Source organism: Rhinolophus hipposideros, assembly GCF_964194185.1.
Source record: "Rhinolophus hipposideros genome assembly, chromosome: 7".
Lineage (NCBI taxonomy): Eukaryota > Metazoa > Chordata > Mammalia > Chiroptera > Rhinolophidae > Rhinolophus > Rhinolophus hipposideros.
Window position 1 is genome coordinate 94,356,982 of NC_138053.1, and position 14,809 is coordinate 94,371,790.

Below are 14,809 nucleotides of genomic sequence, written 5' to 3' on the forward strand. Positions count from 1 at the left end.
TCTCTATCCTTGTACACCGAAGATCCAGCTCTCTGAAATACCCCCCTTCATCCCCCGACAAGCATGTGCCTTTGGAACCCCACTGTCAGAGTTGCAGGTGTGGGGCCTCCTGGGCATTGCAGTGCCCTCTCTGTCCTTAACCGGGTACCACTCCCTCCCCCAGGGAGGCCTCTGCACACGGAGAAGCCACGACCTCGAGGCTCCTTCCTGGTTGATTTCAGGAAGGGCACTGGGTGAGATTTGGGAAGTGTCAGGATGTGAGGCCTCTTCCTTGGGTGGACAGCCTGCAGACACAGGTGCTTCCCGAGGCTCTCTCGTCTGCTGAGGAGGCGGAGTGAGCTGAGACCCACAGCACAACGGCATGGGGAGAATACCCACGTCCCTGCAATGGCAGCGAGCTCTCTTGCACCTCGGCTCACCCAGCCTGGCCAGTGCCACCCAACATTAACTCCTCCCATGGCAGCCCGCAGACGCTGTCCTCCCTTCATACCTCCACCCAGACAGAGGCTGGGACCCAGTTTCCTTCCTTGAGGGGTGCACAGACACTGTGGGCTGCTGCCCAAGCAATATCAAATCTTTCTCATCAACTTCCAGGTTAGAAACAAACAAGCAACAAACATGAGAGTGCGGACTCTTCTAGAAGCATTGTTGTCTGCTTACCATTGACTTCAGCCCATCTCTTGAACTCACTGCAAAAATTAAAAGGTGAACCGTAGCTTTTCTGGGAGAGAAACACAGACTAATATGCCTGTGTTATGAGGTTAACAAGCCAGAAACAAATGGTTGTGAGCCTTCAGCCCTGACTCACAGCTTCTAACCAGCAGCTGATGCTTTTGCCTCATGTACACCACTTGGCCCTCTGATGTCACTTACAGTGCGGGGGAGGGCATAATGCTAGCAGTCAGTGCCCAAAACAGCTTAATTGCTCTAAATGATGCGGGGACAGGGTCCTTTGGTCTTAGGTTTGTTGTCCAGCTAAATGCTCTGTGGCACCTGTCAGTTAGAGTTAGTGAAACAAATTGCAATTCATTTAGGGCCATTTCTTTAAAAACGTGAAAGAGTGTATCTGTCTCAATTTTCAGCACGATGTCCTCAGCACTGATATATTCTGAACGTTTTGAACAGGCGAGGAGAGGAAAAATTGAAAACCCACAAAGCAAATGGCCCATTACACATACAAATCTGTTCTGCATATTATGTTGAGCTCAGAAAACCAACACGTGGTCAACTCATTCTGACTACAGGCATGAGCTTCCAATGACTCATTAAATCACTCCTGGCTCCACACCGACTTTCCCAGGATAGCAGAATAATACCTCTGACCACACAGGGGACCTCATTCAAGGAAATCAGGGTGGACCAGATGCTTCCAAGAATGTGTAGATATTATTAACCTTTCTTCTTAGAAACCAAGACAATTAACCAAAAGGAGCTTTCCTTTTCTAGTGAGATAGATGATAGATAGATGATAGATAGATGATAGATAGATAGATAGATAGATAGATAGATAGATAGATAGATAGATGATACACAGATAGACAGATACAGATAGATAGAACACAGTCTTCCATGCATAACAGCACCCAAGCATGCACCATATTGAAATCTAGTTTAAGCCCAGTCCAACTTAGATTAGACCTTACCGAATAGGATTTCCTCAAGTCCTCAGAGGAAGCCCTTTTAAAGGGTGAGCTCATCACGCAGACCCCAAGAACACCGTCCCGTCCAATGAGCTTTACCTGCCTAAGAGAGACATGAGGGACCCAAGGAATAAGAATTCCGGATGAAATAGCTTCAGTGGGGTGATTAAACAACAGTGTAGATAGAGAGCTTAGTACTTAAGAGAGGGAGCTCTGGAACACCCACGTTCAAGTTCCCGACTTGCCACTTAAAATCTGGGAGACCCTGGGAAGATGAGTCACCTTCACTGAGTCTCTGTTGCATTTGGAAAGTGGGAGATACCGTCAACCTTACAAGTGTGAAAATTATAGGAGATACTGTGTGGATTGTGCCTAGAAAGTAACAGGCACAGAGTAGGAGGGAGGGGAGAGTAACTTCACAACAGAGAAACCTGGCTGGCAGGCACAGCCTCAGCCAGGTGCTCAAGGTCAACATCAAGTGACAAGCCCCACAGATAGCCTGGACTGACAAAGCATTGTCATATATGGACCCCACCCTGCTCCTGGGCCATAGGTCCCCACTTTTCCTTGTTGCATTTGGAATTGAATCCACTCTCGCTCTCCCACTGCAATACCCCTGTGCAGTGGTCCCTACAACGTATCGAAACGCTCCTGAATAATGTCTACGTTCATATCTGTAACAAAGGTCATCGTGTATTTTTTCTTTAACTGTACCCTTGATATGATGTGATGAGAATGGCACTTTCCTCGGTGGTCCTCCTCCCAAAATCCTGTAATTCCAGTCAAATCATGAGAAAAACATCAGACAAACCCCAGTTGAGGGACGTTCTACAAACTACCTGACATCCCCCCAACTGTCAAAGTCATAAAGTCTGAGCAACTGTCACAGCCAAGGAGCCTAAGGGGACATGACAACTAACTGGAATGTGGGATCCTGCAACCGAAAAAGAGCATTAAGAAAAAACTGAGGCAGTCAGAATAAAAAATGGACTTGAGTTAATAATAAAAATGCATCAATATTGATTCACTCATTGTGCCGACTGTATCACGCGAATGTAAGATCCTACTAAGAGGGAAAACTGGGTGCGGAATGTACCGGGATTCTCTGGAGAATCTTTGCAGTTTTTCTATAACTCTAAACGATTCTAAAATCAAAGTATAGTTTACAAAAGGGGGATCTAACTTAGGGCCACTCGACAAGAGTGCAAGGTAGGGACAATGACTCTTGGCTGGCTACCGGGTGTAGAGCCTCTCCACACTGTCCCCAAGCCTTACCAGTGGTTGGGGGAGCTCATGCAATGGACAGAAGATGGTGGCCAGGTCCCCCAGGAGCACAGGTGGATGGGAGTGGCTGACTCAGGCACTCCGGAAGAAGTGAATGGACAGGCCTCGGTGATTGGCTGAGCCAAGTAACCAAAAGAGAAAAGCCAAAGATGACCCCTGCTACCACCACAGCCTCAGTGTCTGGTTCCGTTTTGGATGGCTGATGGCAACGTCATTGAGTATATGGGGTAGAAATCCATGGCACCCAAGCTTGACTGGATTCTCAACCCAGCCCAACAACACTTCTGTGTTTCCCCTTGACTCTCCCACAAGCCCCACATGGGAAATTTTAAACTTTCCCACTCTTAAGTCACCTGCCTCACAGCAAACCTTTCTCCCAGGAGATGACACACATCTTACTTCACAGAGGGAACAGAAACCACAGAAAGGAACCCCCTCAACTTTCCTCCATCACCCCATAAACTTCCCATCCACAAGCAGTCTCTCTTCCTTCCCTCCTATTGAAAAGGAAGGGTCAAGATGCCAATCTCTACCATCTAGTACTTGTGCTCCCAATTACCTCCTCTTTCTCTTCAACCTCTCCCTCCCTGCCCTTCCATCACATTGCATTAATGGCACAACGTCTTCACCTTGCTCTTTACAATGTGATTTCAAAGTTCTTCCATCAAGAACTGGGACATTTGCTGGCGGGATGCAAGCAGAAGTTTGAAATGCACTAACTGGACTGGACTCCCACTCATGCTTATGTCTCAGCTATCTGCCTAGGAACATGCCCAGGCTAACTCAATGGTCCCAGGATGAGAAGTGCATGGAGAAGAGCTACCCCAGCTGAAGAACCCAAGCACACCTCAGAACAGGGTCCATCTCACCACCAAACATAAGCAAAGGTCGTCCAGATGAGTAGATCCCCAGCCCACACACAGACGCATGGACGATAAACATATTTTAGAGTCTGGGGTTTGTTTGCTATGCAGCACCATAATGATATGCATGCTCAAGGGTCTCCCATCTTAATATATATATGACTATCCATTCACGTTGCCATAACGAACTACCGCAGACTGGGTGTCTTAAACAACAAACATTGCTCACAGTTCTTTCTGGAGGCTGGGAAATCCACGCCAGCAGATTCAGTGAAGGTCGGTTTCTTGGTTCATAAATGGCCATCTGCTCGCTGGGTCCTCACATGGTAAAAAGGGTGAGGGAGCTCTCTGGGATGTCTTATAAGGGCACTAACTCCATTCATGAGGGCTCTACCCTCATGACCTAATCACCTTGGAAAAGCCCCACCTCCTAATACCATCACTTGGGGATTCGTATTCAACCTATGAGTTTGAAGGGGGGTATAAATATCCAGTCCACTGCAGTGACCAATAATAACACCTGTTGACCTGTCATTGCCCTCCAGCCACCCGCATCAATCATGTGACTCCTTTTCAGTCTAACTCAGAAAGTCATCTACTCTCTTTCTTGCTACTTACATTCCCCTAACTCCCCTGAAACTACTTCCAACAGTCCCCAATGACCATCTCGTAGCAACACCCAGTGGTTACTAGTCAGTTTTCATCTTACTTGACATCTTCACAGCATTTACCACTTGTCTCTTCCATCCTTTTTAAAACACACTCTTTCCGCAGATATCCTGAAAGCTGTCCCTTCTGATTTCCCTCCTGTCCGTCTGGCCACTCCTTCTCAGTTTTGTTATGAGTGTTCTCTCCTTCCTGAAATGCTGCTATTCCCCGGGTGCATGGCTAAGCCTGCTGGTCACCCCGTACACTGTCCCTTGGTGATCCCATCCACTCTCATGGATCCAGTCTGACCTTAAAACTCCCACATCACTTATCTCTAACTTGGTCTCTCTCTTCCTGAGTTTCGTAACTAAATATCTGTCTACTAGATGTTTCATCTTAGGAATCCCACAAACAAACTCAACACACGTTTCTCCCAAACCTGCTCCTCCTCCCACGTTCCTGATACAGTGATGAACACCAACAATTACCTCGGTGCCCAAACCAGAAATCTGGGCTTTGTCTCCAGCTCTCCCCCCACCACTTTCCCCATCCAAGCTATCATGGAGTTTTGCCAACCCCACCTCTTAAATATCTTCCAAACCTGTCCTGTTTCTCCTTCCCAACCTCTACTCCCCAATCCGGGCCACCACATCCCAACTGGGGTACAGCACCTCTCCTATCTGTCCCCTATCCCATTTCTGCCCCTCCATCCATTCTCCACATGACCACCACAATAACTTAAAGAAACTCTTCTGACCAACACAACTACCACTTAAAACCCTTAATGGTTTCAACTCTTTAGATAAACTCTTCAATGAGCTAGCTCCTTTTTATCTGGGCCTGCTCTCTGCAGGACAGCAGAATATGCTACCCCAAAATGTGCAGCTTTGGCATAAGGAGTATGTTATGCAGAAGGGAACTGAGGAAAAACAGATACAATAAAAGCTCCCTGCCCTCCCCCATTTGTCTAAAAGCAGGACATAATTTATTTTACTTAATTTTTAAAAATTTCCCCCGTTTTATTGAGATATAATTAACATACAGCACTGTACATGTTTAACGTATACACATCATGATTTGACTCACATATATTGTGAAATGATTACCACAATAAGTTTAGGTAACATCCATGATCTCATATAGGTACCAAAAAAAGAAGAGAAAAAAAATGTAAGGGTTTTTGTTCCCCCCTGTGGTGAGACTTCTTAGGATCTACTCTCTCAAAACATTAAATTTTCAAAGCTCTCTCTCCTTCCCGCTCTACCAAGGACAAGAGTTAATCACTGGAGACAACTTTAGACATTATCAGCCTGGAGATGGCACTGGAGCAATCTACATAACAAACTTCACTAACTAGTCCTTATCTGCCATTAGTTTACCCTCTCCTAGTTTACCACCCATGGAAGCTTAGAACTGTTTTCATTTGTCCTGTTATTTCTCCACAAATGTATTGTTCTTTGTGGAAGATGCCATGTAAGCTGGAGTTCTAAGCCCCCTCCCTGAGTTACTCATTTTTCCCTCAGGACAGGTAGAGGTGTTTACAAAGGCCTGGTTTTCTCTTGCTAATCTGTCTTTTATTGCAGGGGTCTCAGTCAGGAACTCAGAAGGATAGGGGGAAGATTATTTTTCCTCCCCTACATTCCCTCTTCACCCTCAGCTCTTACCCCAAAGCCCTTCCACTCTACTTTGCAATCACTCACCTCTCCTTTTAACTCACCTGTGTGTCATGCTTTTGCTAATCTAGTGGCTTTGCACATGCTAGTTCCTACCTGGACACTCTCCTTTCCCTTTTACAGTTACCTGATGAGCCATCCCTTCTGATGCAAGCTCTTCCCTAGTCCCTAAGAGTGGATTGGGCACCAGAGCCATGAAGTCCCACGGTCCACACTCCCATGTGACAGCCACCACCCTCGTGACTCTGCTCATGAGTCCAATTCACTGCAAGTTCAATAAATATTTAGTCAATGAAAAGGCTAAAGGATTCCTGCTTCTCTCTTGGAAAAAGTACACTTATCAAAAAGGTTGCTCATTATCAAGCTATAACCCACATTATCTAAGACTAAACGGCCAACGCAATTGTTAACTGTTGATTCATTTAACATTTTATTGAGTAGCAATTCTGGGCTAAGACTCTTTATTGTTTCCTCCTTTATTCAAAGAAAGGAAACACAATAAATCCGTACTGCTCTGAAAATGGAACAATGTTAACAGAATTTGGGTTGTCTGAAGATTTGACTGGTTTGAAGCCAGGTACTCAAAATGGAGTTTTCCAAACCAGGCCAGCAGAGGGAAGTGTTGACTTGGGAAATCACATCCCAACAGCACTGCGAGAGAATAACGCTGTGGTAAGCCAGAAGGGCTCTGAAAACTGGCGTTTACGGGAAAAGGCAAGGGAATGTGAGGAAACCCCAGAGATTTACCAAGTTCTAATTTCTGAAGTGAAAGAGTAGAAACCAAGAAAAAGGAAATCACTTCCAAAAACCATAAAAATCACAATGAAGTCAGACGGAAATCATGATTATGGCTGGTGATAAGAAGATAAGATAAATAACATGAAGAAGCATGGCCAGGTGGCAAATTCTCCTCTAAAGTGATACTGTCCCCAAATCCAGGTCAGAGCTGGGTCTCGCATGGACAGACAGCGCCCACCATGGCCACCCCTGGGAGCCTCACTGCCACTACGTCTCCAGCAGCGGGCCGTAAATAGAGCCAGGCTGGCTGGCTCTCAATGCATTTCCTTCAGAATTTTTTTTTTTTTTTAATATTTTGTTGGGGAAGGGGAACAGGACTTCTAGGACTTTGTTTCCAAGTCAAGTTGTTGTCCTTTCAGTCTTAGTTGTGGAGGATGCTGTTCCGCTTCAAGTTGTTGTCTTTTCAATCTTAGCTGTGGAGGGCGCAGCTCAGCTCCAGGGCCAGTTGCCGTTGCTAGTTGCAGGGGGCACAGCCCACCATCCCTTGTGGGACTCAAGGAATTCAACTGGCAACCTTGTGGTTGAGAGCCCACTGGCCCATGTGGGAATCGAACCAACAGCCTTCAGAGTTAGGAGCACGGAGCTCCAACTGCCTGAGACACCGGGCCGGACCACCTTCAGAATTTTTAAAGTAAGTTCGAGGAATAACAAGTTTTAATGATGCACTAGAGGTTACTTATACCCAAGCGACTTAGTATTCTCACCAGTTAGAAAAAAGAGCCCTTCGGTTTTCTCACTGCACCACACTCTGGCCACTCTGTTAAAGAGGAACAAGGACCAGAGAAAGGAAACGCATAACTCCATCCCTGGGACTTAGTCTTCATTGTTTTGGCTATCTTATTTTCTATTTTATTTGTTTAGAGAGGGATGGTAGAAATTAAAATTACTAGCTGAATGAGATTTAGGGATTATTTGAGGATTTATTGTCATATATTCTCTCCGTTGCAAGGCCTAATACAGATTTGGCCATATTTTTATGATGCATTAAGTAGCCAAGGAAGTTAAGACTCTGTAGAGAACACGTGACAGTCATATAAAGGCCTTTGCATTCTAGTTTATTCTCACAAGTGCTGAGTGAGTCCTGCAGAAAGTCAGAACTTGCAACTCTCAAACATCCAACGCAGTTGCAGTCGCTAATTATATTAATATGTGGGTGCTTTAGCATTCTCTTTAACCACACAGATTCGGGGGCTAATGTCAGATGAGGTCGTTCCACCTGGTTTGCCAGCCACTTATTTTGGCATGGGGCACGTGATCTGGCCATGAGATGTAAACGAAACCCTGCTAGAGGCTTCTGGAAATGTTGATCCATCTTAGAGAATAAAACAAGATAGGGGTTTGCTCCTCCTTCCTGAGGCCTACGTGTGGCACTGCAAAGCCATGAGTGGAGCTGCCATGAGCTTGGATGGAAGGGAAAGGTCCAGAGTGTTTCTGAGAAGCTGGCGGCAGGTCCTGACATCAGGAGGCCGCCCAATGAAGCAACCCTCCACATATCGCCCTCAGACATGTCATGTTGCAAAAGGCCTCATTGCTGAAGTCCTGTTTTGTTGGATAGTCAGAAGTCCTGTTTTGTTGGATAGTCAGTAAATCGCACCCAATAATGTCGTAACAGATCTAGTGAGAATCAGCGAGGGGCATAAAAAAAAATTGATGAATTGAAAAAAAAAAGTCCCCAGATCTTGGGACAAAGGGATAGAAAAGAAAAAAAATGATGAAAGGAAGTTATAAAATGGGGAGCAGTTGATCTAATCTACACCTATGAGGAACCCTGGGAAGACAGAACAAAGAAGGCAGACGGCATTCAAAGAGGTAACAGAACAGTGTTCCTAAGGTGAGAACATAAAGTCTAACAAACACAGAGAGAGGGACCTGACTACACGACAGTGAGGTCTCTTGGGTCCTCTGTGCTTTTGTTGGTTTTCAATGTCAAGGATGGAGGCAGGAGATTTCCAAGTCTAAGGAAGATCAGAGTGTCAACAAAGACACAAAAAGCAGGCAGGACACAGACTATTCGTCTGCAACAGTAAATGAAAAAAACACACAAATTGTAATTCCTCTGTGAACACAAAATGAAAACATTTTCAAAGAAACAAACACTTCAGAAAGTACCTGTGGGTATTAAACCACAACGACTGCCCGAACCACATGAAGAGCGCTTATCAATCAATACGAAAACATCTCCTTCCCATCCAGTATCCTGTTCACGCTCAGGGCCATGTCCACGGACCCCGCTCTCAGGGCTCCTGGTCCCCCCATCTGTACTCTAGCATGGACCCCCCGTCTGTACTCTAGCACGGACCCCCCGTCTGTACTCTAGCACGGACCCCCCGTCTGTACTCTAGCACGGACCCCCCGTCTGTACTCTAGCACGGACCCCCCGTCTGTACTCTAGCACGGACCCCCCGTCTGTACTCTAGCACGGACCCCCCGTCTGTACTCTAGCACGGACCTCCCGTCTGTACTCTAGCACGGACCCCCCGTCTGTACTCTAGCACGGACCTCCCGTCTGTACTCTAGCACGGACCCCCCGTCTGTACTCTAGCACGGACCCCCCCATCTGTACTCTAGCACGGACCCCCCGTCTGTACTCTAGCACGGACCCCCCGTCTGTACTCTAGCACAGACCCCCGTCTGTACTCTAGCACGGACCCCCCGTCTGTACTCTAGCACGGACCCCCCCATCTGTACTCTAGCACGGACCCCCCGTCTGTACTCTAGCACGGACCTCCCGTCTGTACTCTAGCACGGACCCCCCGTCTGTACTCTAGCACGGAGCCCCCGTCTGTACTCTAGCACGGACCCCCCGTCTGTACTCTAGCACGGACCCCCCGTCTGTACTCTAGCACGGACCCCCCGTCTGTACTCTAGCACGGACCCCCCGTCTGTACTCTAGCACGGACCCCCCGTCTGTACTCTAGCACGGACCCCCCCATCTGTACTCTAGCACGGACCCCCCGTCTGTACTCTAGCACGGACCCCCCCGTCTGTACTCTAGCACGGACCCCCCGTCTGTACTCTAGCACAGACCCCCGTCTGTACTCTAGCACGGACCCCCCGTCTGTACTCTAGCACGGACCCCCCGTCTGTACTCTAGCACGGACCCCCCGTCTGTACTCTAGCACGGACCCCCCGTCTGTACTCTAGCACGGACCTCCCGTCTGTACTCTAGCACGGACCCCCCGTCTGTACTCTAGCACGGACCTCCCGTCTGTACTCTAGCACGGACCCCCCGTCTGTACTCTAGCACGGACCTCCCGTCTGTACTCTAGCACGGACCCCCCGTCTGTACTCTAGCATGGACCCCCCCGTCTGTACTCTAGCACGGACCCCCCGTCTGTACTCTAGCACGGACCCCCCCATCTGTACTCTAGCACGGACCCCCCGTCTGTACTCTAGCACGGACCCCCCCGTCTGTACTCTAGCACGGACCCCCCGTCTGTACTCTAGCACGGACCCCCGTCTGTACTCTAGCACGGACCCCCCGTCTGTACTCTAGCACGGACCCCCCCATCTGTACTCTAGCACGGACCCCCCGTCTGTACTCTAGCACGGACCTCCCGTCTGTACTCTAGCACGGACCCCCCGTCTGTACTCTAGCACGGACCCCCCGTCTGTACTCTAGCACGGACCCCCCGTCTGTACTCTAGCACGGACCTCCCGTCTGTACTCTAGCACGGACCCCCCGTCTGTACTCTAGCATGGACCCCCCCATCTGTACTCTAGCATGGACCCCCCGTCTGTACTCTAGCACGGACCCCCCCGTCTGTACTCTAGCACGGACCCCCCATCTGTACTCTAGCACGATCCCCCCCCATCTGTACTCTAGCACGGTCCCCCCCCCCATCTGTACTCTAGCACGGACCTCCGTCTGTACTCTAGCACGGACCCCCCCATCTGTACTCTAGCACGGACCCCCCATCTGTACTCTAGCACGGACCCCCCATCTGTACTCTAGCACGACCCCACCCCCCCATCCCACCCCCCGTCTGTACTCTGGCACGGACCCCCCCTCGTCTGTACTCTAGCACGGTCCCCCCCATCTGTACTCTAGCACGGTCCCCTCCCCCTGTCTGTACTCTAGCACGACCCCACCCCCCCACCCCACCCCCCCGTCTGTACTCTAGCACAGACTCGAGCTTGGAGCTCCACACTCGCCACCCGCCATCGAGCCCTCTTAGCTGTCTCCGTATGTCAAAGGCCTGAGCACAAATGGAAACTTTTCCACTTAGCATCACCCTCATCAGGAAGGCAGAAAGCCGTGCCAGACCCCACCTGTCCTCCATCATCCACATCACAACTCCGAGACCTGAGCTGTCTGCCAGGCTGCACTTGGCTCCTTCTCTGCCCCTGAAACTGCCCCTGGGCCCACCAGGGTCATTGGACCTTGCCAGCACCCATCCACATGCCACTCCAACGCGTTCTCTCACTTGGTATCTAGACCCTTAATAATCTAGTCCCTGCCTCCGCATGGGGCCACCTCTCACCTCTCCCAGGCACACCAGACCTACAGCCACACTAAGCTATGCCATTGCTAAGACGCACCAGGCTCCCTCTTAGCCCCGTGGCTTTGCGATACATCGGTTGGACCAGCCCGCCTCTGACTTCTTAACCACCCTGCTCAAACCCCCTCTTCCACAACCCGTCTTACACCACCAGGCTAGGTAGGGTGTTGTCATTCCACGGCACCCAGGGCACCACCCTCCATCAGAGAGCTCGTTAGCTGGAGAATTATGCAAGGGCAGGACTGCCCTTTACTTTCACACCCTTGACCGCATTCCTGGCAGTGGGAGGTGACGTATGGTGAGCCCATGATCACGCAATGCCCGCCTCATATCCTTCCTTTTACAGTGTTGCAGCTCAGGAAGCTGTGCGCCCTGCTTTCAAAGCCTGGCAAATCTCCTGGAGGAAAAACTACACGCCCTGAAACGTGATAAAGTGAATATGTGTTAACACAGCCCCAACCCCTCTCTAGGGTAGGGGGGTTCCCCACTTGTGCGTCTTGATGGAAAAGCAGTGCACAAGACTGCTTCTTCCCATGACAGGGAATGAAATCGCTGGACGCTGGCTTCCCCAGCCTTCCCCGGCTCAGAGTCAGTCACGCTGGCTTTGGCACAGGGGCTTGTCATGCAAGACAGAACAGGCAGGTCTTTCTCGGGGGGCAGTGGCGGACGTCAGCTTTCCAGAATCAACATGCAAGGTGGTTGGGGGTGTCTTCTCCAGCCTCCCTGCTCGACCAAGTCAGATGGTCAACCACTCCCAACAACGTGAGGTGCTGCATTCCTTCAACAAACCAACGCCTGTCCTTCCCAACTCAGCCAGATGCAGCTCCTTTGCAACGGAGAACCTGAGTTATGCAACGGATGTCCTTTTGGAAGCCAAGAATTTTGAAAGTGGTCAGTTAAAAACCAGTTAATACCACAGTAACAAATCAAGGGTGGTCCCAAAGGGACAAGCGTGGGTGTCATGTTTGTCTCAATGTCCAAAGGCAACTCTGGAAGAGAACAGCCACAATGCAATTGGCGTTGTTGGAGGAAGTACCACCTCTTTCAATGCACACCTGGGCAGAAGGACACTGAGTGGGACACACATTCAGGCTCTCTCACAAACAGTCCCACCTCGTTCCACGGACACTCCCAGCAAGGAGCTCCTGGCTCTTCTTGACATCTACAGGCAAAGTGCACGGTGGCCTTGCAAACGTGTCTACTTTTATACTTTATCTCTCACTAATACACAGTCATGTCTTCTGCCATGAGTTTCCCAGGACCTTTCTGTTCCCATCTCTGGAACGGGGGTTGGGGGGGCTGCGATGCTCTAGGTGAAATGATGACAAGGCCAGATTTCTGGAGCAGTTCTAGAGTTAGACCTGCCCAATACTGACTTCTGCACGAGTGGGTAAACTGTCCCAAATGCACAGAGAATGTGCAAGCACACCCACGAGCTTTTTCTTGAACCTCTTAGCAGCAGAACAAGATTTCTGATCAATTTCCGTCCTTGCATTAATGTCACAAACTGAGATCATGTGACCCCTGCCCCCCCCCAGCTTCCCCCACACACACACACTGCCTGGCAGCTGCTCTCTGGCCCCAGCTCTGGGAGGGGAGGAAAAGCCGGCTCTTACCTGCCTGCGCAGCTGTGATTAGGGCCGTGTTCCCCTCGCTGTCCTGCCAGTTGACGTCAACGTGGGGGCACTCTGCTAAAACCACCACAGTATCCACAAAGCCATGGTAGCAGGCGACAATAAGGGCAGTCTAGAAAGAGAGAGGGAAGCGGGTCAGAGGGCAGAGCCCAACGTGGTCACTGCAGAGCCAGGAGCACCCACTGCCCCGGGGGTGTGCACAGAGGACGCTGAGTCCCGGGTCTCAGAAGCAGCTGAGAGCTAGCCAGCTGTCTGTTCATGCTCAAACGTTCCTGGGGCGCTGACCGCCAGTGAGGCGCTGTGCCCAGGAAAGACCAGGGAAGCAAGACCCCTGGCTTCAGGCGCTCGCCTCCTGCGAGCGGAGCGTGGACTGCAGGCCCGACAGGTAAGGAAGTGACGCTGACAAAGTGGCTGGGTAAGGGAGGTGGTGGAGGGCAGGGCACTCGAATAGGGTGCTGGTGGGCTCGCCGAGGAGACAGTGGGAAGACGGGAAGGAGGTGAGGGCAGAAGCCAAGAGGACAAGGAGGGGACGCCCAGGCGGAGGACATGTCTGGCCACCCAGGGACCAGGAGGATGGCGAGCAATAGACCCTGGAGGCCAGGGTGCCAGTTGTCTACGTGACTGGCTGCTGGATGGGAAATAGATTCCAGGAGACCAGGGTGCAAGCAGACGGACCAGTTGGGGGTGCGACATCATGAAAAGTATCTGGTCTTTGTCCCCAGTTCCAGGCACAGAGCAACTCAAACCCTTGGAATGCACTGTTTTTATATGCTAATGAGGCAGCGGGACTAGTATCTAGAAAAAGTACCATGTGATTAAAGGGTTAGTTCTTCCAGGAGAATGGGGCTTGAGATTGAGTTCAGTCAGCAATGGCCAATGATTTAATACTGTGTTTCCTCAAAAATAAGACCTAGCCGGACCATCGGTTCTGATGTGTCTTTTGGAGCAAAAATCAATATATAAAACCCAGTCTTATTTTAATATAAGACCAGGTATAATGTAATATAATATAATATAATATAATACCGGGTCTAATATTAATTTTTACTGCAAAAGACACATTAGAACTGATGGTCTGGCTAGGTCGTATTTTCGGGGAAACACGGTAGGTAGAGCAGATCATGCCTACCTAGTGAAAATGCCACAAAAAAAACCCTAAACAACGGGGTCGAGGGAGCTTCTGGGTTGGTGGCCGTATCAGGACGCTGGGGGGGTAGTGGACCCAGAAAGGTGGGAGCTCGGAACCCCTCCCATAGCTTGCCCTAGGTATCTCTTCCATGTGGCTCTTCCTGAGCTGCAGCCTCTGTAATAAACCAGTAATAGTAAGTAAAGTGCTTTCCTGAGTTCTGTGAGTCACTCGAGCACATTACCCACCCTGAGGTGGGGCTGTGGGAAGCCCCCCGACTTCACAGCCAGCTGGTCAGAAGGTGGTCCCTGGGCTGAGACTGGCGTCTGCAGCGGGGGCAGTCTTGTGGGACTGAGCCCTTAACCTGCGGGGTCTGTGCTGATTCCCGGGAGCTGATGTGGGAAATGACATGGATTTGGTGTCAGAAAGAGAGACACCACAGGAGACTCCTGCCCATGCCACGCAGGTGGCGATGACAAGTCGGCTATAAAGCGGGTAGCAGGCCCTCACTGGAACCCCCTCCCACCGTCCTTGCTGGCACTCTGACCGCAGACTTCCAGCCTCCAGAACGGGGAGAACTAAATTTCTGTAGTTGATAAGCTACCATTTCACTGCATTTTGTTACAGCTGCCTCATCTAAG

At 49.9% G+C, this 14,809-nt stretch overlaps 1 protein-coding gene across 5 annotated transcripts in view; it reads right to left on the minus strand.

Moving 5' to 3' along the window:
• Nucleotides 1–14,809, minus strand: part of ANKRD33B (ankyrin repeat domain 33B) — a 68,431-nt gene that overhangs the window by 16,180 nt on the left and 37,442 nt on the right. The window contains exon 2 of one of the 5 annotated variants that reach the window (XM_081054359.1): nt 13,025–13,154. The exons of 2 other annotated variants lie outside the window; for them this stretch is intronic. In XM_081054359.1, the coding sequence (XP_080910485.1) occupies nt 13,025–13,154 (130 nt within the window). Of the gene's footprint in view, nt 1–660; nt 791–1,643; nt 1,827–13,024; nt 13,155–14,809 lie in introns of those variants that run through there. 2 more of the 5 variants (XM_081054362.1, XM_081054361.1) reach the window with 2 other exon arrangements.